This window comes from Alosa pseudoharengus, unplaced genomic scaffold (assembly GCF_046254945.1).
Source record: "Alosa pseudoharengus isolate Yale_2024_CS ecotype anadromous, Long Island Sound unplaced genomic scaffold, YU_APseudo_1.1 YU_APseudo_1.1_scf_22, whole genome shotgun sequence".
In the NCBI taxonomy this organism is placed as follows: Eukaryota; Metazoa; Chordata; class Actinopteri; order Clupeiformes; family Clupeidae; genus Alosa; species Alosa pseudoharengus.
In genome coordinates, this window is record NW_027468680.1 from 27367384 (window position 1) to 27379905 (window position 12522).

The 12522-nt window shown below is 46.7% G+C and overlaps 1 protein-coding gene across 2 annotated transcripts in view; it reads right to left on the reverse strand.

Annotated features, from left to right (window-relative positions):
• The window catches only part of cdin1 (CDAN1 interacting nuclease 1), a 60080-nt gene that overhangs the window by 21653 nt on the left and 25905 nt on the right, over positions 1 to 12522 (reverse strand). For both annotated transcript variants that reach the window (XM_076300014.1, XM_076300015.1), the window contains 5 exons: positions 10748 to 10827; positions 10245 to 10294; positions 7637 to 7704; positions 5637 to 5702; positions 5063 to 5168 (listed from right to left, as the gene is read on the reverse strand). In XM_076300014.1, the coding sequence (XP_076156129.1) occupies positions 5063 to 5168; positions 5637 to 5702; positions 7637 to 7704; positions 10245 to 10294; positions 10748 to 10827 (370 nt within the window). The remainder of the gene's footprint in view (positions 1 to 5062; positions 5169 to 5636; positions 5703 to 7636; positions 7705 to 10244; positions 10295 to 10747; positions 10828 to 12522) is intronic.

The following is a 12522-nucleotide window of genomic DNA, read 5'->3' on the forward strand; positions in this document are numbered from 1 at the left end:
CGGGCATGATGGACACATCCATTAAAACGGAATACATTATACAATATCTCGTATCAAAAAATTCTAATTTAGTGTCGGGGCTATCTGATTGACCAGCCTAAAACTATAACAGGATTATCATCACAGCATTTCTCTCGCTGGCCCTGACACCAGGAGCCAAATTAATTGGAAAGTTCCGAGGGCTCGTCAGACATCTGATTGAGGTTATGTCAACGAATTCCTGATGAAACAACACCCTTTATGCATGCAGAACAGTAGACTCCAATTTTCAAAGTTCATTTTGTGACAAAGGGAAACAAAACCATGAAAAATTAGAAAGCTTGGGTGTTTTCATTAAAAGCCTATCCTTCATTCAATAAATAACATGCTATCAATATGACATTACATACAATGAAGTAAATTGAAGCTGAAAATAGGTTCATTTGATGCATCTCAGAAAAAGCATAGAAAAAATCTCGCGAGGCAAGTTTTATGTTCATAATCAGTGTAACTTTAAAGCAAACACCATGAAAAAGGCATCCACCAAAACATAAACAAATATATGAAGGCGAGCGATAACATCAAATATTTCTGAAAAGTCTAGCCAGTGTATGACAGCCTCCAAAATGCACAGAGCCCTTTCATAGGGGGGACAAATTAGCCGTGTAGTCCTATTATGCTGTCGTAAATCATCTTTGTCAACCTTTGACAGCTTTTTATCAGATGTAACCTTTTCAAAGCCTCTATTAGGAACGCTAACATTTTCAACTCTGACACATTTGTGGTTTACGAATTGTACAGCTGATTAACTTTGGGCTGAATGAAGCAGCGAGAAATGCTCATTTTCCACAAAGCTCTTACACCAACTGACAGGGGGACAACATGGACCTATTCTGGCTTTTGAAATGACCTTTAATCCCTGAATTATAAAACATGCCATTGAGGAGGATTAGTTTGTTTCAGAGGAAAAAGACTGCTTGTGTCAAATAATTTTGGAGTTTAACCAAAATGTCACTACACTGAACTCTGAAAAAACTCTCTTCACAGTCGCTGCCAGTAAATATTTATGCATAGTTAAATGGGATTTCCGAGCAAATAAATATATGGAAGGAAGATGCATCCCCTTTATCTCTTAGGTGGAAAGATGCACATGTTTCTGTTCTGTAAGCAGAGTGGCCATGTGGAGTAGGAACTGAGGCGGACAGTGGATCTGGGGCACAGAGCTGCATGTCAGCAGTACTCTGCTTCTCTCTCTCGGACCGGGATCCAACTTTCCAGGAACGTCTGGTCGTCTGGGGACACCAAACTCACGCACCGGACCCACAGAGAGCTGGCCTGCACCACAATTCTCCGCTGTTCCTATAGGGCAATCAACATTTCTGACTGCATCAGCAATAAAGCTAAATCCTCCATATAAACTACACGCTAAGCCTCCCAATATACAACAAAGCCACCATGAAAGAATATGGAAGTAATAATTTTAACACTGAGCCATCAATACACTTTTTATCTCAATCTTTATAAAGACAGTCCCGCTCACAGCCACCCTCGGTTAAATAAACTTACAAGCATGGGGGAGTTCCTTTCCTCTGGGGTCGTTTCTCACTCCATCCAGTGTTTAACCTTGTTCGCTCCCTCCCAAAACACATGCAAGGCTTATTATGTGCTTAATATTCAGAATCAGGTGAATAATTTTTATGCAACTCTGATGTTAGGAGAGGAGATGGATAACTCAATTACCGGTACATCCGTCACTATGCTCCCTGGCACCCAAGAGCCACCAGCCAAGATTGATGGGAGGACCTAACCGTTGGCTTTGTCGCCAACGCATCCAGGCACTGGGCCTGAACATCCTTCCCCCCCATTCTCTGTCTCTCCTCTTTTCTGTAGCCTTCATAGGCGAAGCGTCATTACCCCTCACTCCACTGAAGAGAGTTTATTATGAGGTTAGTGTTTTGGCAAGACTATTGTTCGGATGATGAATGTTGTTGGTGAGGGGCTTTGGAGGGAAAATTAGTTGTGTCATTTTGAGAAAAATACACCGCCATTCCTCACCCTTTTTTGCTGGAGGGCACACAAAGAACAATTAACGGCGGTTACAAGCGTTGGCACTTGTTTAAAGTGCTTTGTTGAAAGCAAAAGCGGTTGAAAAATAAGCAAATCACGGCAAACGTCAGTCAGTAGTGCCGGGTGATTAAAACCGGGATTGCTGCGGCACAAGGTCAAATACTGGAGAACCCCGAGCACACAGCAGCCATTTTTTTTAGAAAGGGGAAGAAGAATGAAGCCATGTCGAAAAACTAAGGTCCACATCCTGCACAGGAAACAATCACCCACATGAAACGCCGAGGTAGTGGTGATGTCAGCCAATCATTCTATTTCTTTCTCTTTCAGTTTTTCCCTCGCTTGCAATCATTCTCTGTCTTAGTCGCTCGGGTTATGGATGTTATAACGAATGCTCCAGCCTCTATCTGCTAGTGTGTGGGTAGCTCTGACCGCTCAGTTCGAGACGTTGGCCTAACAATGGGAGAGCGCATCCAAAATGTCAGACGTAAATGTCAATTAAAAATTACAAGGGAGCACGTAAAGGTGGGCTTTGAAGGGACTGACATTTTTGCCTTTGACATGGATGAGTTTATCAGGGCAGACAGTCGGCAAACATGCCCGGCATCCAGCGCTGTCAGATCTTAATGTGCACGGCCAAGACAGAAGGGGGCCCACTTTGTTAAATGCCGACGTCAAGGTCCCCAGCCATCAACTTCAGGATCCCACTTCTGACTCCATCCATCCATGACTGCAACCCACCCCCTCTTTCTCCATCTTGTCTAGGTGATAACAGGGGCATGGAGCTCAGAGGATGCCTGCGTCTCCAGGCTGAGAAACATGGGGCATCTGATGGCTGTTGAGGCCTAAAGAGGTCTGTGGAGCAGCCTGCGACTCTCATCACAGGGACGTAATGGGAATAAAAGAGACGTATCTCCATAAGCTCCAGTCACACGACACGTCATTTTTGATTGACTGGGACGTTTTGAGCTCCGAGTGTTTTTGCTCGTGAAATGCCACATCGCTCATGGTCTAGGAATGTTCTCCGTCGCAGGCCAATATTTTCTGGTCAACAACTTTTCAAGGGTTTTAATGAGGCCCCACTTCAAAAAAAGTGCAGATCACACTCCAGTGATTTCCGACTTCCAGAGATTCCCCCTCCACTCAAAGTGTCAGACAGCAGAACCAGAGGTCTGAACACATGCGATTTCCAAATAAAACAGCACAGCACTGAGAAAATAAAACACATAGTTGATTATGACCTTGGCATCTATGGGCAGTTATATTTCGTCTCATTGCTCAGTACTTCGTGAATCATCTTCTCTCGGTCACAGATGTTCCGTTAAGTGGCATCTGTGAAGCTAATCAGTAGGGTCTTTTGTCTATAAACTGGCACTTCACTGTCCCTGAAATCTACTCAGTCACTGGCAACAGATTTCCAAACACAACTAAGGAACACAAGTATGTCAACCCGTGAAATTCACTGATAATACTGATGCCCTTAAAAGACTGATATTATTAATTATAGTGGGTTGAATAAATAATAATAATAATAAAAACACATGATTTGTTAACATAAATACTGTATACATAAAATCCTTGCCCAAAAATCAACACAACCATACCTTGATCCTGAAGCAAACTAATCCGAGATTTCAGAACAAGGCAATTGGAAGGAAAGGTTCATCATGCTGAACATATCTCCTAAGGAGGTATACAATACATGTGTGTGCTCTAAAAAAAACCTACTCAGCAGGTGGGTAGTACTAAGCAGCGGTGTGCTACTCTGTGCTGAGGTCGTTCCGCAGAGTGGGCGAGCTCGCCGCTGCACAGGTCTCGCTGGACGCCGCACTGAGGTCAGAGCCCTCCGGCGCTCCAGCAGCATGTCACAGTGTGTCAGCCGGCCGTCAGAGCAGAGAGGGGGCTGCTGAGGGTGACCTTTCAGCTCCACGCACGAGGGCCGTGTATAAGCAACCCCCCACCCCAGACACACTCACATATACACACTCTCTCTTTCTCTCTCTCTCCCTCTCTCACACACACACACTCTCTCATACTTGGTTACTAAACCTGTAAGGTTAAGTCAGCAGAGTGGTAACCAGCTCCATGGTGAATGAGCTCGGGTGGCTCCTCTAAGATTGAAGTGAAGACGCTCTAAACCCAAACTCAAAGGGTACTAACCCAGGAAACACAAGTACGTCCAGGATTTACGACACAAATACTATCACCATTGATTGTCATGAGTCCCCTCTTGCGAGACTTGGTAAGGCTTTAATTAACATGCAGTGACAAGACTCATACTGTAGTTTCATATGGAACAACTCTCAGAGCAATGCATACGGGCACTATAATGGAGGGGCTTCATCTTGTAGACCATCAAAGCTATGTCAAAAACCAAAAGCACACTTTATTTCCCTCAGAACACACTAGTATAAATGTAAACACAGTCAACTTGTAAAGACAAGAAGTGTAGATGTGGCTGTGTGTTTGTGAGGACAGTGTGCCATTATCCCTGTGCTGTCTGTAGAAGCATCACTTCTCTTTGCCAGGAACCTGCAGGCTTACCCCCATCTCTGACAACAGACGTATGGACTTAATCAGACACTGCCCCTTCCCAAACAATCCCACCACTCTGGAAACATTCTAACTGACAAGCCGGTCCCCAAGTCACCCCAGGACCAGAAGCATCACAGACCAATGGAGGTGGGCAGCGTAATGCCCTACCACAACATGTGTGAGCTACTTCACTGGTGGGTGATCTACTTCTCAGCTTTTTTGCACGTCAATTTTGTCATTCAACAGGACCATTAAAAAGAGTGAAATAGCGACGCATAAAGATGGCTCATAACTTGATTTTCACAGCTGTGTTTTTGAAGAGCAAGGATACTTGGGAGTGACTGACGCGTAGCATTGGTGTGTTCCAGAATGAACACATAAAGCCCAACAGTAAAAAACAGACACGCATGCAACCAAAACTGCACTGTCATAATTCCAAGGAACAGGAAGGACAAAACAACCACTGTGGCCGGAGTATGAGTACCTGTTCCAGTAGCTCCAGAACTGCTCGTTTAGGTAGGTGCGGTGACTGTGGTCATCTCCAAATGAGGCTTTGCTCTCGATCCAGTGGACCATGTGTCCCTCCACAGCTGTTAGGGGAGAGGGAGGACGAGAGATGCGTGAGGCACATGGTCAGACGGAAAACACTGGGCATCAGCACTGGGCAGCGGATCTGCTATGGCGTGGCCTTTTGAGATGGGTCCATGCCTTCCTCAAAGCTAACAAAGTTAGTGTGGGTGCCATGAGCAAAAAAAAGCCCACACACACACTCATCCATCTGACCTAGCAACTGTGTCAGTCGGTTGTGTTTTATAATAGGGGAGCCAGCCATGGCCTCTTTTTAGGGGACATGCGGCATTTTCCTGGAGAACATGTGTGAAGTGTTCCTGATGTGTGATGTTGAATTCTGTAACTTCAGTAGACAATGTCCTGTGTCATGGGGTGAGAGACTTCATCGCTGCACCAAACAGACCTGCAGGTTACTGGCAGTCATACATGGCAGACCTTACAAGTCCAAAAGCAACTATAAAGTGATAAAGCACATGGTAAATACCCACCTATTGGCACCTCTAGAATAATGTCAGGCGTCTTGTCGTAGCCTTTGGCCCGTAGCTGGTTTTCATCTGAAAGAAAAAACACAACACAACGTCACACAAGCTTCCAAAAGAAAATCTACCGGGGACAGAGCATGACAGACAAGAGGAGCCAAATGAGGACATGAGACATGTTAACAAAGTGTAGTCCCTGTGTCTGTTCATCTGGAATGCAAGAGAAGGGTTTCTGGGTAGACATTTCAGGAGCTGTAAGGGACACTTGGGAGTGGACATCGAGAAGCAGCGTGCACTGTGCAGACATGGATGTTCTGGCTGGTAAAGGTTAAAGAAGCCCATTGTTGCTCAGTCTGGCTTGTTTCACTGCTTGCTGCTACAGCAAAAAAACTTCATAAAGTCCGGCGGCTGTGACTGCAGCCAGCGGAGTCCATAAAGAATGATGTGGGGGTGGGGTGGGGGGTGGGGGTTGCAGGCGGCCACGGCAGGGGAGGCAGCATTACGGCAGCCGTAAGCGTGACCCCTGCTCGCGCCAGGCCCAGCCATTGTCCTTGACTCCTGGCGTGGTTTGGCCATTATCCTCGGAACACCTGATTTCTCCATTAAATCTCAGGCTGACCAGGTCATTCAATTCCGGGGGCTCGTCGCTCTGTCTTCAGCCAAGCTCGACTAATGGGGCATGAGGGGCTTTGGTGGTGGTGGCGTGGAGGGTTGGGGGTGAAGCGGGGGGTTGTGGTGGCAGAGGCGAAGGTCTGTGGCAGACGAGGGGGGTCTGGGGCTGTGCGCTCTCTCGCCTCACACCTCCCGGGCTGTTGACATTGTCATGCGGCGCCGATCGTCTTTTTACATCACCTTTGATTAAAATTAATGGCCCGTCCCCACTGTTGGGGAGCTTATTTCCCATCCATTTATCAGCCGGACCATCGCCAGAGCTGCAACCGCCGCTGCCACTGCCCGGACCCACCGGCCCCCGCCTGCCCCAAACTCTGACAGTTTTAGAACATCGCTGCCCCACTGCCCCCCTCTAGTAAGGTCAGCACTGTGGGGCCAAATAAATGATATCTTCTTAATGACACAAAGAATGATCCCTTCCCCTCCACTCCTCTCCACGCTCCCCTTGTTCTTTATCTGACGCGAGGGGAGGGGAGGTGTGGTGGGGCGTAGGAAAGGGAATTTCCCCGTGAACAATTTCACACCTGGTCACTCGCCACCTTGACCTAGTGTATCTGGACAAGATGATGTGTTCAAAATAAATAAATAAAAGGAAACACAATAACACACAAAGGAGGGGGCAGGGGGGCATCTTACACACAGAACTGAAGAGACAGTTAAATAACAAAGAACAGACTGTTTATAAGTCACTAAGCAAACATTTAGTAACGTCATAGAGCGTTAATTGCAACAGCCATTAATGTGCCATTCTGTTTGGTTGGAAATACTAGCTAAAGAGCTCAATGATCTATTTGATCAATTTGCCTTTCCAACAATCTATGAAAAACAGATTTAACTTACTAGGAGAAATAAATGCTACCTAAAACTAGTTCATTTAAATGATATATAGATTTACATGATTCATTTATTTGCTGCTGTCAGCAGACATGTATCAATTGCAGTAACAATTAGGCAAAAATGGAATTGTAGAATTCCAAGGGAAAAAAAATCTTCAAACATATTTCATAACTACTCCATACTTCAGAATTTTAATCTCTATCTCTACAGTTTGTGATTATTTTCCTTAGCCTCAGTCCATTCCTGGATGACTGTCTCTTTTGTGTTTAGCTGCTACTTTTTAAGCCCTCCATGAAATATTAATTGCAGGCAACTGCATAAATTAAACATATGGGGTATTAGATAACGCAGTGCTTCTTTGTTTGCAAATCAATAAAAGATAACATGCCTAGGATCAATCGCAACAGGGTGTCTGAGCACTTGCCTGCCACATACCACCAGGGGTAAAATGGAGACGGAGAGAAAAGTACTGATTTAAGACAGGCTGTGGGTGGGCTTACCTAAAAAGGACAGGTTCTTCTCGCTCAGTTTGTCTCGGAGCAGAACCTCGTGCTCCTGTCCAATGGCACTGAGGGGTGGGTGGTTAAAGATGGTCACATGACCGGTGACATTAACACACATGGGACAAGAGGACAGCGTGATCGTGCAAAGCCAATGACGTGTACCTGATGTGAGTTTCCTTCGTTTATTTCCAAATCAATGTCCACCATTAAACACAAAATAGATTTTAAAACATACTGGGAACATTTGCTTATCTTCGATATCTTTCAGATGGGATTCAACGATTTAAAACAGGACATCTACCTTTGCACAATGTTGCTATGGAAACAATAAGACTGCTAAGAAGAGTTGCTGTGGCAACGCCTAGGGAGTGCAAGATTGTTTGTGTATTTTGATGCATTTAAGAGGGGTGGGAATAAGAAAGTTGGAGAGTTCCTGTCATTCTGTTTTACCTCTCTCATATCAGGGTAAGAGCTTGGAAGTTTCCCCCATCAAAGTGCCCACATTAGCTTCTGGCCCAAACAACCAGACTGGCTTACTCCTCAACCCTCATTACAACCATACCACTATTGTTAAGTATATGTAGTTCAACACATTCATATTTACTATAATTTACATAACATAAGTAAATATGAACATATAGAACAATGTTGGTTCAATGTAATGCACAAGGTCTACCTAGGCCACAAATACAGGATCCCATTAAAAATAGAAATATATGACTTGACTACTTAGAAAGCATCAATATAGCATATTTCACTCATTTCAGCTCCCAAATGTTGAGATGTTGAGATGCTGACATCTGGTCTCACATAATATGCCTATATAGAGTGCAGTGACAAATCTGAAGGCAGTACTACTTGTAAGCTCCATACTGCAGGTTAAACAAGCAAGCAGCTCTAAGAGCCACAGACCATTTAAACAGCAATTAATGCATGTGCCTCAGACACACAGGGTTTTCTCCCTGCCCACAGCAGCGGGGCGGGTTTATGAAGTGCGGGCCGGAGACGCTGAATGCGCCAGGACACGGGGCGCGGCGAGTGTGACAGGAGCCAAGGAGGGGGAATGAGGACGGAGGGCGGGGTGGGACAGGGTTGACTGGCCATGAACACAGGGGCCCCAGTGTGGTCCCCAGCTGCCGCCTCCTAAACAGCTTGTAGACGTCCCTCCTTTACACAGAGACAGACAGACGCATGCACGGATACACACACACACACACACACACACACACACACACACACACACACACACACACACACAAACTCACTCAAGTCCACTGGCTTGGGGTAGCCAGTGATGACCTGGTTTTGACAGGCCATGACTGCCCATCTCTTGCTCTCTGATGACTGCCAATGGCCCATTGCTCTGTTTTGAAGGGGAGTGCATGGAGAGGGGGGTGGTTTGTCTATGTGTGTGTGTGTGTGTGTGTGTGTGTGTGCATCAGTGAGTAAGTGAGGCACAGAAGCTGAGAGAAGTGAAAGGGGATGTATAAAAGGTCATCCGCGAGAGAAGATACAATGAAAGAGAAAGGGTCGAGCTTCATCAGTTGGACTGAGACAGAAAAAGATACAGCCAGACAGAGAGAAAGACAGAGTCAGAGACAGCAGTGAGGAAGAATGTGTTGAGGAAGTGAGTGTATTGTGTATGTGTGAGTGGGGACTAGGGTAAAGACAGGGGGGTGGGGAGCTCACAAACAACCCCTCCTATAGCTCACCATCTCACTGACATGCCAAGAACTCTCCAAGGTGCTGATCATTCTTATTCTTCACTGCCTCTCCTTTGCAGTCATGGAACCACAAACAAACAAACAAACAAACAAACACACACACACACACACACACCCACACCCACACCCACACACACACACACACACACACACAAACTCATAAGGCCAGAGTCTGATCTGTGGCATTCACAGCATACAGCACATCCCAAACACCAGAGGAGGAGGTGGAGGAGGAGGTCTTTTCTTCTCCCACTCACTTGGCGTTGGGAGTGCGCCGCTGCACTGGAGCCCGTCCGCCGCCGCCCGTCAGCGCGCCCACTCCTCACTGCTGACAGCCGCGCGCTGGGGCTGCGGTTACGTGCCGGCGCTCCGTCTGGCTTTCTAAGGGGGCTGCCGCGTGCTCTAGGCTTCTGACGTGGTTGTGAGGGGTGGGGGCAGGGAGGTGTAGAGCCGGAGGAGGGGATGGGGGGGGGGGCAGCCTCCTGGAGAGGAGGAAATAAAACGTGGCGGCGGCGGCGTAATAGAGGAGGCTTTGGGGATGGGAGCCGCCATGGATGCTCGCCTCGCCGCGCTACACTTACGTTGGGGCCCCGCTGCAGCGCACTGGAGTTGACAGACGCATATAGATCAGGCCTCCTCCTCCCTCCTCTGCTTACTACCCTCCCTTCTGCCAAACACACACACACACACACACACATGTATGCAGACACCCCCCCACCCCCATCCTCTCCCAGTGATGGGGAACGCTGAGGCGCAGACAGGATGAAAACACCTTCCCCTCTCAAGCAGAACTTTTATGTCAGGTGAGGCTCGACACATCTCATCCCCCCTCCGACGGCTCCTCGTCAATTTGGGGCTTAAAATTTTATGGGAAAGGATACTGTTTGATGCAGTCAACCAGCGGTCCATAACAGCAGTCATTTATTGTGCACTGAAAAAGAGGCGGAAGAAATATTACGGCGCAGCAGGGCTGGGGGGTGGGATGTGTGTGTGTGTGTGTGTGTGTGTGTGCCATTAAACAGCAACGGCAAGGAGAGAATACAGTCGAAACGACGGCTCGGCGTCACGGGCGGCTAAACGCTGGCGCTGGTCACGTGACTTTATTAGCACAAGATCCTGAGGTCTATCAACACTCTTCTTTCCTGCTCTGTGAGGGCTGCGTACTGAACATTTACTGGCAACATGGCTGTTATTTACAGCTGGGACATAAGGGAAGGTCAATCTGTACTCACACAAACTACTGCCTTCAAAAACAATTCAAGGCTAAAGCCAAAAACAAAGACTTCCTTGAATTACATTTTCTTGACCTCTACAATAAGTGAAAAAATATGGGACTGTAGAATTGTTTGAGTTCTGACAAGCAGTGGGGTTGTTTACACCTTACCTGAGCCACATGATTAGCTAAAGGGAGATCTGGGATCAAAGATGGCTCTCTCAGCATGTTGTTAAGGACTTGCTTCGAAACTGTGGAGAACAAAAGGAGGAAAACAAGTAATGAGCAGACATGTACCATATATAGAAACATCTAAATATATACCTTTCCCAGGTCTATGTTCCTGTATTGTGTGTGTGTGTGTGTGTGTCCATGTGTTATCATTGCCCCCCCCCCCTTTTTTCTGATGCTAAATTGGGTGAGGAGGTAGATTCAGTGTCATCCGTGGCGAAGCTGACGCAAATGACATATTTAACATCAAATATGCTGAGGAGCGTCGTCTGTCTCCTGCGCTCAATTGCGCAAGTGCTCGGAGCCTATTGAGATCTTCCCTAGATAAATGTTTCCCTCTCCGGAGCTAGCGCCCTGTGCAGTTTATCTATGTTATGAAGGATGAATATTTTGCATGTTTCATCCCATTCCAGCACCGCTAACAGCATAAATCAGGGCACAAGCCAGCCGGATTGATTCTCCATTACTGAAGAGCCCAAGGAGTCAGAGAGAGAGAGAAAAAAAATCCCTAAATCATTTTTAACAGATTCGGATTAAATGGATTGTATCATTGTGTGACGAAATGGTTGAGAAACACCGTTTTAATGATATATACATATGGCCATGACAGAGCTGCTGTTCAGGCTGACAATTTCAGGAATGTTTCTATCCATGGGGTGAGAGTTACAGAGTGGAATGCCTCCTCCTCCCCTTCCCTTTTCATGGATCTGATGCACCTGGCATATACAGTGTGCAACCCAACCCAAATGCTTTGGCAATACAGTACAACATTATGGTCATGCTAATAAAGATTCTTTTGAATTTGAATATAGTAACGAAGAGAGAGCGAGAGTGAGAGAGAGTGAAAGAGAGTGAGAGAGAGTGAGTGAGAGAGAGAGAGAGAGAGAGAGAGAGGGAAATCATCCGTCTGCAAGCGAAAAGGAGTTCAACCAGGAGACAGGACTAATTAGGGCCTGTTAATATGAGCCCAATGAAATAGCATCAACCTACAGTTTGGCTATTTTTACAAGACCTGCTTCTGAGGTTCTCCTCCCGTATAAGCCTCTAATGGCTATAAAGCCTCGTTACAATACCATCACCATGCTAAAACACATAAAAATGATCTGCCCCTCCCTACACACCTCACACTCCCTCCCTCCCTCGCTCTATCTCTCCAAGGTGCTGCTCCTCGCATCTCATATCAAACCCCTGGAAGAGGAATAACAAATATGCTACTGTGATCCATTCTGTGGTCTATTCTTCCTGGTGTTAAAGAGAGTCAGAGAAAGAAAGGGAGCCAGCGAGAGAGAGCGAGAGAGAGAGAGAAAAAGGAGATGAGGAGAAGAGGAGGGGGAAAAAGAGGGCAGAGAGAGAGAACAAAGCTCAGTCAGCACTCCTCCTCTGGGGCTCTGAGAGGAGAGAGAGAGAGAGAGAGAGAGAGAGAGAGAGAGAGAGAGGGAGAGAGAGAGAGGAGCAGGGAGGAAGCGGCAGGGCCTGGATGCTTTATTTTCGCCACTCATTTTTCTCCCGGATTGGTGCCTTCACACACGGATCCATACGGTGTGTGTGCCCCTGTGCCGGCTGGCCAATGAAGGCAAGCAGGGTTATATTTTCCCCTTGAGTTAGGACACCTCATGACAAATGATAATGGATAATCAATAAAGAGGGGGGGGGGGGCTGGGGCTGGTGGTGGGGGGTTGGAATATGAGGCAGCAAACTTTATGAAGCCAGGAGAC